The sequence below is a fragment of the Mustela putorius genome, unplaced genomic scaffold (assembly GCF_011764305.1).
Source record: "Mustela putorius furo isolate JIRA1106 unplaced genomic scaffold, ASM1176430v1.1 tig00000450_pilon_pilon_pilon, whole genome shotgun sequence".
Lineage (NCBI taxonomy): Eukaryota > Metazoa > Chordata > Mammalia > Carnivora > Mustelidae > Mustela > Mustela putorius.
Genome location: NW_025421385.1, coordinates 22,967,897 through 22,980,480, shown reverse-complemented (window position 1 = coordinate 22,980,480; position 12,584 = coordinate 22,967,897). Strand labels below are relative to the sequence as shown.

The following is a 12,584-nucleotide window of genomic DNA, read 5'->3' as shown; positions in this document are numbered from 1 at the left end:
AGACTTTAAAAGGGATCCAGACAGAGTGATACTCGCTCAGAGTGACTGAACAGGCTGACAAAGAGATCTGAAACCACATCCTAGGAGGAGGAGTAGAAGTTTGTCAGTGACATCAGTGATGACACTGGCAATGATAAACCCTTACTGAGTACTTACTAGGCACCTGGAATTCTGCTAGCAATTCAATTCCACATTTTATCGTTTGATCCTCACAACAACCGTATAGAGTGGGTTACTAGAATTTACCACTCCCTCAGATGTAAGTGAGGAAACCAAAGCTTAGGTGAAAAACAGGCATGAAGTCACACAGCTAATATATGCGATCATAATTAGCTGATAACGTAGCTAATAAAACCATGGGATTTAAACCCTAGGAGAGGACGTTAAGTGGTGAACACCATGTTTTTAAGTATGTGGAGAATTATTGAGAAGAAGGAGGATAAATCTTTGTTTCCTGTGGCTTCAATTAGTACAGAGAACTGAGAAGGTTCTTGGGAGAACAGATTTCCATTAACTGTAAGTGCATCTGTTCTCTTCTTTGGCTGAGGGGATTTTCTTTTCTTGATGCCTCTCTCCCCACCTCACTCTGGCTGTGGGACTTCAGCTGTCCTGCTTCCCAAACACCCTTGTGGGGCTTACTCTGGTCAGGCGGTAGTTCTTCCTCGGTGTTCTTAGCAGTGTTTGACCTGTTAATCATGCTTGCCTTCCCAGCATGCTTGGGCTCTGTGAGAATATATTTTATTTCTCCTCTTCCTTTGGACTTCTTTTCCCCTTTTCTATCCTTTACATGAACATCTAACAAGGCTTGGACCAGAGATTCTGGTCTTTTCAGCCACAAACCTGATGACTCCAGCCCCTGTGTACCACTTGGACCTCTAACAGTGCTCTTTCCCTGATTTCCACAGCTCCTTTGCCGATCCTCCATTTTTCATCCGAAACTCAATATGGGAGACATCGCACGTGCTTCACTCCTCAAACTGTTCTACTCCCTAACCTTCCCATTTCTGTTGATGGCAACCCCGCTCTCCTGTTCCTCCAGACCTACCTTCTGCTCTTTCTTCTGCCTGAAATCAACCACTAGTCCTGTCAACTGCTCATTTGCAAGATCTCTTCAACTTTATCTCTAGTCCTATTGGCAACCCCCCAAGAATTAGTTCTTGCTACGTGCTTCCAAGTCTCCTAAATTCTCTTGTCACAACTCCAGAGCCCACTATCTCCTGTTTTAGAACCTATGACAGCTCCTCATTGCCCATCTGATGGGGCCATCGCCTCCCCTGAGTTGCGGGCAACAGTTCCCACGTGTCTCAGCAGAAATCTCCTATTCCTACCTTGCTGGCCCTGTGAAGTTATCCCCTGCCCCGAGTCTCAGGCTGCTCACATTCCTCTTTGCCTTCACTCGTGATCCTCCCCTCCTGAGGGTTGTGCTTTCACTTGCTGGTCCCGCTTTACTCTTTTAAGACCTGCTCTATGGCCTGTTTCTCCCTCTCACTCATCACTTCCTTCTCAGCATCCCTCTAGTTCCTGTAACCTGCTGGCTTTCACAATCTAGCCCTTGATTAGAGACTTCCTTGGAACTTTCCATTTTAAAAAGTTGCTGAGCTCCTCAAAGTAGCTTTTAGACTCCTTCAGGTCAATGCTTTGTACATTCTTTATCACAACAGCATCCAGCCCTGGACTATTCAGACAGGTTCTTGTTGATTCAGAACAAAAGAGAAAACCAATATTGACTATGAACTTTTTCAGAGGTACCAGTCACTGTACTAAGGAGAGGCATTGCCCTCATGTCAACATAAGAAGACCAAGGCCAAAAGCTTAAGTAAGTTGCCCAAATCTACCCAGCTGATAAATGTTGGCCCAGGACCCGGTAGTTTGGGTTCAGAGCTTACAAGTTCAACAACTGTACGAAGATGATCATAGCGAGTGTTTGTAGATCCCAATCCTGTGCTCTTCTTGAGAACCAGCAGGACCCAGCACTGCTGAGCTTTGGTATATACTAAGAAGGACCCTTCGTCTTTCTTCCTTTCTTCCTTTTTTTTTTTTTTTTTTTTTTACCCCTTTCCATAATTGGGATACACAATGTGTTAAATAGGGAGGCAACCTCATCAACATCCCTGACTCTGAAAGAGTGGCCCAGTGACTTTGGAAAGCCATGAGTTGAAAACTAGCTTGCTGGTGTTCAGTAGTTATTTAGGACAATAATGAAAAGAAGGCCTTGCCTCTATTGTTCTGACTTTCTTATTATATCTAGGAGTGAGAAGTGCAAGAACTTCCTTGGCTTCACATCCTGTCAAACTTGGTATTTTACCTTCTCATGGGGTAGATTAGATCTGTTCCATTTGAATCTCAACTCTGAGAGCATTGATGCACTAGATCCCATCCACATACTCTTCCTTTGATTGGCCTGGGACCCCTTGGTACCAGATCTATGTTTTTACATTGTGTAAAAATAAGGCAATTGTTTCATAGTATGAAATAAGTGCACATTTTGGGAAAGATTAACTTGATCTTTTCTCTACTAAATGATATGAAGTGTTAAATCAAGTGTTTAAAAAGGGGGCATGTTTATGGGAAAAAATGGTGTTTGAAGAAGCTAGTCCTTGGGCAGCAGTACAAGCCAAGGGCCAAGACACAGCACTAGGTCTATCCCCAGGCTCTTACTGCATTGGCGCAAGTGTGGGGGCCACACATGTGGGTGTTTGTGAGTGACCCTGGCCCCATGTATATGCATTCTTTATGATTTTGTTAGAGCAAATCTTTTATTTGATGACAAAAATTTGTTGTAAAACTTGCACTCAGTGTTTTTTACTTTGGAATTGTGTATAGGTATTTATTTATTTATTTTTTAAAAAGATTTTATTTATTTATTTATTTGTTAAGAGAGAAAGCGCACGTGGGAGCCTGCTTCTCCCCCTGCCTCCCCTGCCTCCCCTGCCTCCCCTGCAGGGGGAGAAGCAGGCTCCCTGCCAAGCAAGGAGCCTGAAGTGGGACTTGATCCCAGGACCCTGGGATCATGACCTGAGCTGAAGGCAGCTGTTTAACCAACTGAGCCACCCAGGCGTCCCAAGTGTATAGGTATTTAAATGTAAGTACTTTTAAGTGTCAGCTGTAGTTATAGGAAAGTTGTATCCTTCTTGGGCAGTCTCTACATTAAATAAAACCTTAAAAACAAAACAAAACAAAAATCCAAACCAACCTGGCAATATAATCCTACTATTGGCCAACCGCTACTCTTTTATTTGGAACACAAAGTATTTGTCATCTGGAGGCTGCGTGAATTTACCTTCAATTTTTCACATTTCAATTATTTGGAAAAATAAGGAATTTTTCAAAGAATATTAACTGAACGCATTTTTAAAAGTGGAAACAGGGCACTCTGTGACAAAGTAGAAAGAGCTGTGAGTTGGAAATCGTGAGATCGGGGCTCCAGATCTGACGCTGGTTTGTGACTTGGGGCACATCCAACCAATTTGGGAACAACTTCCTTGTGCACAGGGAGACAGAGAGAAAGGGTCCCTTCCAGCTCTTAAATGCTAGTCTTTTGTGGGTCCGGCAGACCTGAGTTCTTTCTTATTGTAACAGTGACCTCTTGTGGTATATATCCTTCATCAGTTTGTTTGGGTTTTTTTTCTTTTCTTTTTTTTTTTTTTTTTGGATTTACGAAGTAAATTTGGGATTTGTTCGTTGTTGTTGTTTCTAGTAACTGTATTTAATACTATGAAGCTGCTCTGTCTTTTTTTTTTTTTTTAAATATTTTATTTATTTGACAGACAGAAATCACAAGTAGGCAGAGAGGCAGGAAGAGAGAGAGGAGGAAGCAGGCTCCCTGCTGAGAAGAGAGCCCGATGCGGGGCTCGATCCTAGGACCCTGAGATCAGGACCAAAGCCGAAGGAAGAAGCTTAACCCACTGAGCCACCCAGGCACCCCTCTGTCTTGTTTTTTGATAGATAAATCTAAGCTGGAAATCAGACCTTGATTAAAGGACTGTAGAGTGTGAAACTCCATCTTCTAAGTAATCCTCTGTGCTTTCTTCCCAATCTGCCAATAGCTGATGCTACTCGCAGAAAGAGAAATGCTCTGGTTTTTATGCTGAGCATTGTTGCATTCCTCTTCCTCCTAGGGACCAGGGGAAGAGGCGTTCAAGAGCCTCATCTTGTTTCAACAGCTCAGACCTGAGCCGACTGGAAACCAGAGCAGGTGAGGTGCACATACACTGCGAGGCCCCAGAACTTCACCTTCAGCATCTCCACTTGTAAGAAAAACATTTGCACCCAAGATGTCTCATGTTGACTCACTGTTTGAAAACTCCAGTCACTTCTTCCAACTTGGCCACGCATCAACATTTATTTTTAGAAATTTTTATTGTTTTTACAACAGTCTTAAAATTCTTACCATTATCCAGCTCTGGGGCCTCAGACATTTATAGATCATGGTCTTAGTGAGCATGAAACGATTTTGTAAAAGCATTCAGAAAGTTGCAAAAGTTGACATTAACATAATTCTTGAGTTAACTGGAAGTTCAAAATCATTGCTCACTTCAGTGAAGGTATATTAATTGTGTGAAGACAGCCTGTGAGGTCTTTAATCTGTTTGAGAAAAAATATATATAACAATATTAGTCACAGGCTAGAAATGAGGCAACAAGTATTCATGCAATGTAATATAGCAGTCACGCTTATAATATCAACTGAAATGAGTACAAACAATATTACGTGAAAATGTTAAGTTGCAAAAACAGTGACATATGTTGTTTATGGATACAGATCTATGTGGTGACATGTAAAATCCAACATGATAAAAATAACCACCTGATTTAGAATGGTGGTAATCCTTGGAAGGAGAGGGAGGAGGAGAAGTGGATGGGGGAGGCAACTGTATCTGTAAGGTTTATTTCTTTGAAATAAAGGGGAGGATAAAAATACCATTAGTATTTGACCAAACTATTTGTGGACACACAGGTGTTTGTTAGTTTTTCACACTTTTTTTTTTTTTTTACAGACATGACATTCTATAAAACCAGACTAAAATCAGATTGAAAAAATGTTTTATTACTTTCAAAACTAATTTCTTATCACTAAAATGACTTCTGTGGCCAATAGGAGTTTCTGTAACACTCAGGAAAATCTTAGACTAATTTCCGCATCAGCATTGTTGCTAAGGATTTTACATGCACTTGCTAAAAACATCAGCCAATAAACATTGTGTCAAGTTTTTGTGTCCAGAACTCAAAGCTGTGGTTAAAAACTATAACCACTGAGACAGCAAAATCGTCAAAAACATGCTGAAATTTCTGCTTGACTTACCCAATTTCCTGTTGAATCATAATTTTTATATTTAGCAAACTGTGAACCTAGATGAAAGTGCTTTCTAAAATATTAGGTTGTTGCCCAAGACTGAGGCAAACTTTATTTAGTTTTTGTAGATTTTCAGGAGTAATCACAGGATTCCATGCTCCAGTTGCTGGAGTGGAGAGTGGTTTAGTTATATAAAATGGGATTTCTGCAGAAAGCAGCGTTGGAGGGGGTGCCTGAGTGGGTGGAGGCGTGGAAAGGTCATGGCTGGACACAACCACTTGCCATGCAGTTCTTGGCGGAGGGTTGAAAGGGAACCCTTACGCCACAGTGTCTAGCTGACTTCTGCTCTGAGAAGGAACAATCTTAGAACCATTCAGAAGGGCCTGTAAGGGCCTTTCCTTTGCCAAGGTTAAATAAGTGCTCTATGATTTCTGGCTCACCCCTGTAATTTCACTTTTCCCGGGGTGAGCGCATTATTGATTTTGTTTGCCTTAAGAAACAGATTGATAATCATTGTTCCTCATAGAGCTGTTCTATTAAAGTGCATACTGCTTAGAAGGTAAAAATGCTGATTTGAACTTATTGGACTTGGAGTCTGTATTTCTAGTAAATTTTAAGTGTGCTGTAAATATTTGGTGATTAAGTTATTTATCTGACTTACTATCTTCTGGCTTTTCACTTACCTTGATATATGCTGACCGTATTCACATGTTCTAGACTTGGTCATGTACCTGGGACTATGACTAGCCATGGGTTAGGGTTGCTTGAATATTCAGGTTTACTTTTTGAGTCCATACCTATAATTTATCAAAGTTAGGGTAGACTCATAAAAGTAATGACCCAAAAGATTGAGATGATGGTCTTCCATCCATTATCTGCAGTTCTGAAATCCCCAAACTGAAGCTTGGGAAGGCTTGGAAAGCTGAAGTGTTTTTCGGACTCATGTATTGGCAATGCTTGAGCCTAGCTGATGGGAAGCCAAGAGTCATCTTTGTTTCATTCGTGTGAATTTGCATGAACCCTGCCACAGGGTGCCGCCCCAGAAGACCCTACTCAGGGTGCTGTGTGTGTTACCTGCTGTGTGTGTCACACAGCATGTGCACCCTATTGCCTCATTAAAATCCAAAATTTTTGGATTCCCTAGCCACATCTGGTCCAAAGGCTTTGGCTAAGGGATTGTGAACCTGTACTGATATGGATTGACATTGTCCTAAAGACAAGGCACCCATGCATTTCATGAATTCTTCCTTATGGGTTAGACAAATGATGGGAAACTGCTATTAAAACTACAGACAGCACACCTACTGAATTACAGCTTTGTTGATACCCTCTGGCTACTTTTTCTGCTCAAGGGCTCCTCACGCCTAGTGTGCCTGGACCCCTTTTGGTGCCAGGGAGGTTTGAGAAAAGGCAAACCTGGACTCACTGTCCCTTGGTTCTGGGGGGTGGAATTTTCTAGTGTGCAGGGTTAGAGGGGGGCCCATGCACTGGAGGGGATGGATAAATCGCATAGCTTTCCTGCTTCTCCTGGGTGATATCATCACCGTATGCTTGGGAAGTTTAATACGTATTGTATGTTTTTTTTCCTTCTCAAGAGTAGCACAAATGAATGAGAGGTTTTGGAAAATGTGGAGCGCACAAAATAAATGACCCATAATCCCAGTACTCGGAGATGACCTTCGTTACCCCATTTTATAGAGGGAAAGTGATGCAACTTGCCCACAGTCAACCAGCAGAGTGAGGATTCAAACCCACACAGTGACTCCAGAACCTTAGAACTTAGGACTCTAGAACTCTCTCTCTTTTTTTTTTAGGACTCTAGAACTCTTTTTTTTTTTTTTTAAGATTTTATTTATTTATTTGACAGAGAGAGATCACAAGTAGGCAGAGGGGCAGGCAGAGAGAGAGAGAGGAGGAAGCAGGCTCCCTGCCAAGCAGAGAGCCCGATGCGGGACTCGATCCCAGGACCCTGAGATCATGACCTGAGCCAAAGGCAGCGGCTTAACCCACTGAGCCACCCAGGCGCCCCGGACTCTAGAACTCTTAATGAGCCTCCCTAGTCAGCTGGTTTCCACCCCGACCCCCGCCCCGAGTTAAAATAACCTAAAAATATGTAGGCCATATGCCTTTTCATTGTTCTCACTCTCTTCCCCTCTTTCTATGAAACCCTGATTTTCTCTATTATTTCTAACTCTTTGGGGGACATTTTGGGATCTAGGCACCCATGGTGGGCATTTGATTGATTGGTACCAGGTCCACTCTGAGCAGGTACAGACTCTGAACCAGTATAGACTGGGCACCATGAGAGGGTCTTATGGGGAGGGAGAAAGGGAACAGGAGGGAGAAGGGAAACTGAGGAATGTGTCTTTAGCTGCTCCTGAGAGTCCGCACTGGGGTGGGGGTAGGAGGGACTCTCCGGCTACACAGTCTGTGCTTTAGATAGTGGGGTATTTCCTGTGTGAAATGTAATCGTGACTTGAAGTTTCTAATACGATTGACACTGCCTTCCAAAGTCGCCTCTCAGTTTACTGATTTTGCTGTGGGGTGGAGTAGCATAGAGGTCAAGAGCAAGGGCTATGGCTCTGTATGACCTTGGGCAGGTAGCTTAATGCCCCTGAACCCCACTTTCTTCATCTGGAAAATGGAGACAATTTGAGGACCTCCTCATTATGCTATAAAACTTAAGTAGAGGCACGTGGCCTCTTACGGCGCCCAGCCAGTGGCAACCATTCCTCTTCTAGGACCTACGACGTTCCAGGGCAGCATCTAATCTCATTGATTCAGTGGTATCGTGCCGCCGGATGAACGTCAGACAGCGGTGGCCTGTTGTTTTTTAATCAGGAAAATGAAATTCACATTTATTGTTACAAGAAGCCAGACGCTGGGAACTGAGCTTTACCTATATCATGTCTTTTAATTCTCGGAGCCCCACAGGCAAAGATTTTCATCTCTGTTTCACTGATGAGGCTCAGAAAGGGTAAGAAGCCAGACCCCCGGGCAACCAAGGCATCTATACCAAGGTTGCGATTCGGACTGAGATTCACAAATTCACTTGGCGCTGATGACAATGGCCTTGAAGTCATGTGTCCATTTCATTTCCTATAGGAAAGAAAGCCTCTCTGCAGGCCTTCCTTTGAGAAAAGTTTTCATTGAATGTTTTCAGAATCCTTATTCTTTACATATCTATAGTTTCCTATTCATTCCACGTTACAGAGTAGTAAGCTTAAATAAAAAATAACTCCAACTCTTTGCCTTATGGGGGCACCTGGCTGGCTCAGTCAGTGGAGCATGCGACCCTTGATCTTGGGGTCGTGGGTTCATGGCCCGCATTGGGTATAGAGCCTACTTAAAAAAACAAAAACAATCATTTGCCTTATGACAAAAATTCCAACACTTACAAAGCTTAAGACATCATGCAGTGTCCTAACGAGAGTTTCAAGTTCTGATTTCTTTACATGACCTTACCTGATTTTGATGGGGGGTGATTTGATGAAAAGACAGTGGTTCTAATTGGAATTAGCTGGGCTTGGGGGGCAAGGTATAATTTAATTCCAGAGCTGATTAATTTTGGTGATGAGTAACAAAGACTTGAGGTACTCCTGGTGTACCTCCTTGTTCATTGCTTTCTCCTGGTCCGGATTTCTTTTGCAGCCTCAAAAGCTGATGTGCAAGAAAAGGAGACAGAAATAGAAGTAGATGAAGTCTTTTGGAATACCAGGATCGCACCAATTTTGCACCAATTAGAAAAGGGTAACACAAAAAGTTTTTGTTTTAAATTGAGAATATCTGTGCTTATTTCTATATTCCCCATTGCCCTGATATTTTTAGTATACTTTGACTACCATTTCTGCAAACGTGTTCAGAAACAAACGAAGTTATCTCTATATTCACCCACTAATGTACATAAGAAATACAGGTAAACAAGATGTTTAGTGAGTAAAAATTACGCTTAAAATTCAGGAGGAGAGCCTGCTTCTAAAACTCCCCATGGAATACATATTAACTATCACCTTCTGTCCGCCCAAGAAAATGTTGGTTTGAGCTCTCTGGCGTGGCAGTTAATACATGAAAGTGAAAGATTAAAACAGAGTTCAGGCCCCTGAAACTTTGACTAAGTCTCATGGACTGGCATGCTTGGGCGGTGTGCCCATGGTTTTCTAGATCTACATGCATGTGTCCTACTCTCCTAAGGTTACCACAGCTCAAGACCCCAGTGGATGACTTTTCTCCTTCTGGAGTTCCTGATTTCCACCCTCAGCTTCACTTGGGGCCCTTTATTTTAGGAGACGTGTGCAAAAACTAGTGAGGAGAGCAGTCAGTCTGAACAAAGGTTCAAAAGAAGAACATGCTAGCGGAGGAAGGCCTGCAACACGGAGGCCTGGGCCAGAGGAAGTCTTCAGTCTGAAGGACTTTAAGAGAGCTCTGAGGACACCAGCAGAGAAAAGGGAACCAGAGTTTGGGATCTGGAATGTGGATGAATCTCCCTTCTCAGAGGATTGGGGGCCCTGAAGCATGGCTTCTCTCCCATCAACTTATGAACAGTGAATGGTGGCAGGACTGGGTTTACTTGAGCTTTTGAGGCTCTTTCTTTCTTGTTTTCCTTTTTATTTTGACATAATTTCAGACTTAGAGGAAAGTGTCAAGGGTAGTACAAAGAAACCCTGTATGCCCTTCCCTCAGATTCCCCAAATATTAATCTTTTACCACATTTGCTTCATTACTTCCTCTCTCTCTTCCTCTTGCTCTCATTTTCTCTGTAGCCCCCACCACACACACACGCGCGCGCGCGCACACACACACACACACACACACACACACACTCCATACATTAACATCGTTTTTTTTTTTCCTTTTAAAGAAAACCATTTAAGAACAAATTGCCAAGTGATGTCCCATACCCCTAGTACTCTAACATATATTTCAAGACACAAGGACATTCTGTCACATATCTGGATACTACCATACCTTACTACACAAATCTTATTGAGTTTTGCCAGTTATCCTTATAATTCCTTTTATATAAAAAGAAAACCCTGGATCACAAGTTCAAATTATTTGTCCTCTTTTCATGATCTTGACACAGTTGAGGAATACAGGCCAGTTCTTTTATATACTGCCCCCACAAAGGAGTTTGGCCTGGTGTTTTCTCACACTTAGGCCGGGATGAGGCATTCGGGGCAGGTACGCGGCAGGCGTGGTGCTGTGTCCTTCTCAGTGCGTCCTAGCGGTAGGCTCGTGATGCTCATCTGGTCTCTTACTGGGGGTGGGAATTTCCATCACTTGGGGAAGGTGGTGTCCAGGTTTTTCCACTCTAAAGTTACTATTTTCCTCTTTGTAATTAATAAGTATCTTATAGGGAGCCACGACTTTGTGGCTACATTGCTTTCTATGACTTCTCCAACTTTTACCTACTAGCTTTAGCCCCCTGAGAATCTTGAAAGCTCTTAAGTTCAAGTTGTCTTTCAAGGCTCTATAGCCTTTACAACAAGCCGACTGACATAAAGAGTTAATTTGATCAACAGTTTAAAATCTGACCCATGAAACTTCCTTTTTTAGTTTCTTTTAAACTAAGGCAGCTATTCCTCATTAAACCCACCAGGCTGAAGAGTTTGCAGAGGGAAGTGTTAGAAAAATGCCTTGAGATCTCCCCATGGCCAGAGAGTGGCCCACGGCCTGAACTTGGGGTTTGTGAAGAAACTGCCAGGAACAGAAGAATAAAACAACAAAACAAAAGTGTTCTTACAATAGAACTCAGGTTTTTCCTTTTATTTAAAGTGAGTCTAAGTCATTTCCCAAAAATTCATTTATTTAAGTGCATAACCGAAAGCCATTGAAGGTTACCAAGCTATTGAGGTTTAACATTTTTTCTTAGATGTTATTGTTGAAAAGAGCTAAAAATGGCCTGAGTCATTTCCTTCTTCAGGCGCACACTTCCTCTATGTGGGCTTTTAAGAGCACATTATGGTATTTATTTAAGATTGGTTTCCTAATTTTAAGTTTTGTGATGGGATCTATCAGATAATATTTTTCAACTGAATATCTCAGACTTGGATTCTTAGATTTCCCCTCAGGTTCCGCTTTGTGTGCTTGTTTTCTTCTTCATATGCCTACTGGGATGGATACCCCATTCAAAGACGGCTGTCCTCAGAATTCTCACCGTAAAATAAAATGTTCTAGGATTCTCCCATTTCCCAACTACAGTCTTCTTATCCTTCTCTCTTGTAATAACCACCTGCAAGTAATAGTGGCTGAGGTGACACTGGTGAGATTTCTGTCCCCTTGGAGCCCTCTTTTCCTAGATAATGAGCGTTGTTCTCACAGAAAAATATGGATCATTGTTTTTGTCACCAGATACATTAGAAAACAAGTATTTATTAAACTATGTTATAGGTTGTCAGTACAGTATTCTCACTGAACCATGTTCTGGTGATACAAAGATACAAAGACAAGATTCCTCCTCACTTAGCGTGACATCTGGGCGAGGGCACTGGACATGGAACACGGCATCCATAGATACGTAAGGAAAAACACAGTACGAAGTAATGTTCATGGAATGTGGAAAGGTACATCTTTTCTGGAGGAGCCAGAATGTAAACAAAGCCTTGATGGACCCAAGTCAGTAGGAATGAAGGAGAGGAGAACATTCTGGGCCAATGGAACTATGCCCCAGAGGGCTGGAGGTGGAGACACTGTGGTGTGCTTCCCCGAGACTGAAGGGAACACCATGAGGTAGAGGGTGTTTGGGGAGTAAAGCAAGTCACCTGGGATCGGTACAGTTCTATTCTTTAACACACTTTTGAAAGACTGTGTGTTCTAGATAAGCCGACTGATGAGTAAATAAGTCAACATGTAGGAGGTAGATGGAAAAAAAACAAACAGGTAGATGGAAACTGCAAGAGAAGGGAAAAAACAGTTCAGGAATTTGAAGATGTTTGGGGAAAGAATTAGGGGGTTTTACTTACACTGTGTTTGACACACTTGAAGACTTGACCTTAATTAGTAAGTGCCGCTTTACTCTCTTTGCTCTGACAGAAGAAAACATTGAAACGATTTGTGCTGCTTGCACACAACTTCATCACGCTTTAGAGGAAGGAAACATGCTTGGAAATAAATTTAAGAGAAGAAGTGTTCTCCTGAAGACCCTGTATAAACTAGTTGATATTGGTTCAGACTTGCTCAGCCTTAAACTTGCAAAAATTATTCTAGCAGTAAGTTTTTCTTTCCTCTGGTCTAGTAGACTATAGCACATAAAAGTTCTATCTAATGCTTTATTTGTAAGTCTTACAGAGATC

At 42.2% G+C, this 12,584-nt stretch overlaps 1 protein-coding gene across 2 annotated transcripts in view; it reads left to right on the top strand.

Moving 5' to 3' along the window:
• ARMC2 (armadillo repeat containing 2) overlaps nt 1-12,584 on the top strand; it is a 109,753-nt gene that overhangs the window by 37,618 nt on the left and 59,551 nt on the right. For both annotated transcript variants that reach the window (XM_004753463.3, XM_013056669.2), the window contains 3 exons: nt 4,119-4,195; nt 8,944-9,042; nt 12,325-12,500. In XM_004753463.3, coding sequence (XP_004753520.1) covers nt 4,119-4,195; nt 8,944-9,042; nt 12,325-12,500 — 352 coding nt within the window. The remainder of the gene's footprint in view (nt 1-4,118; nt 4,196-8,943; nt 9,043-12,324; nt 12,501-12,584) is intronic.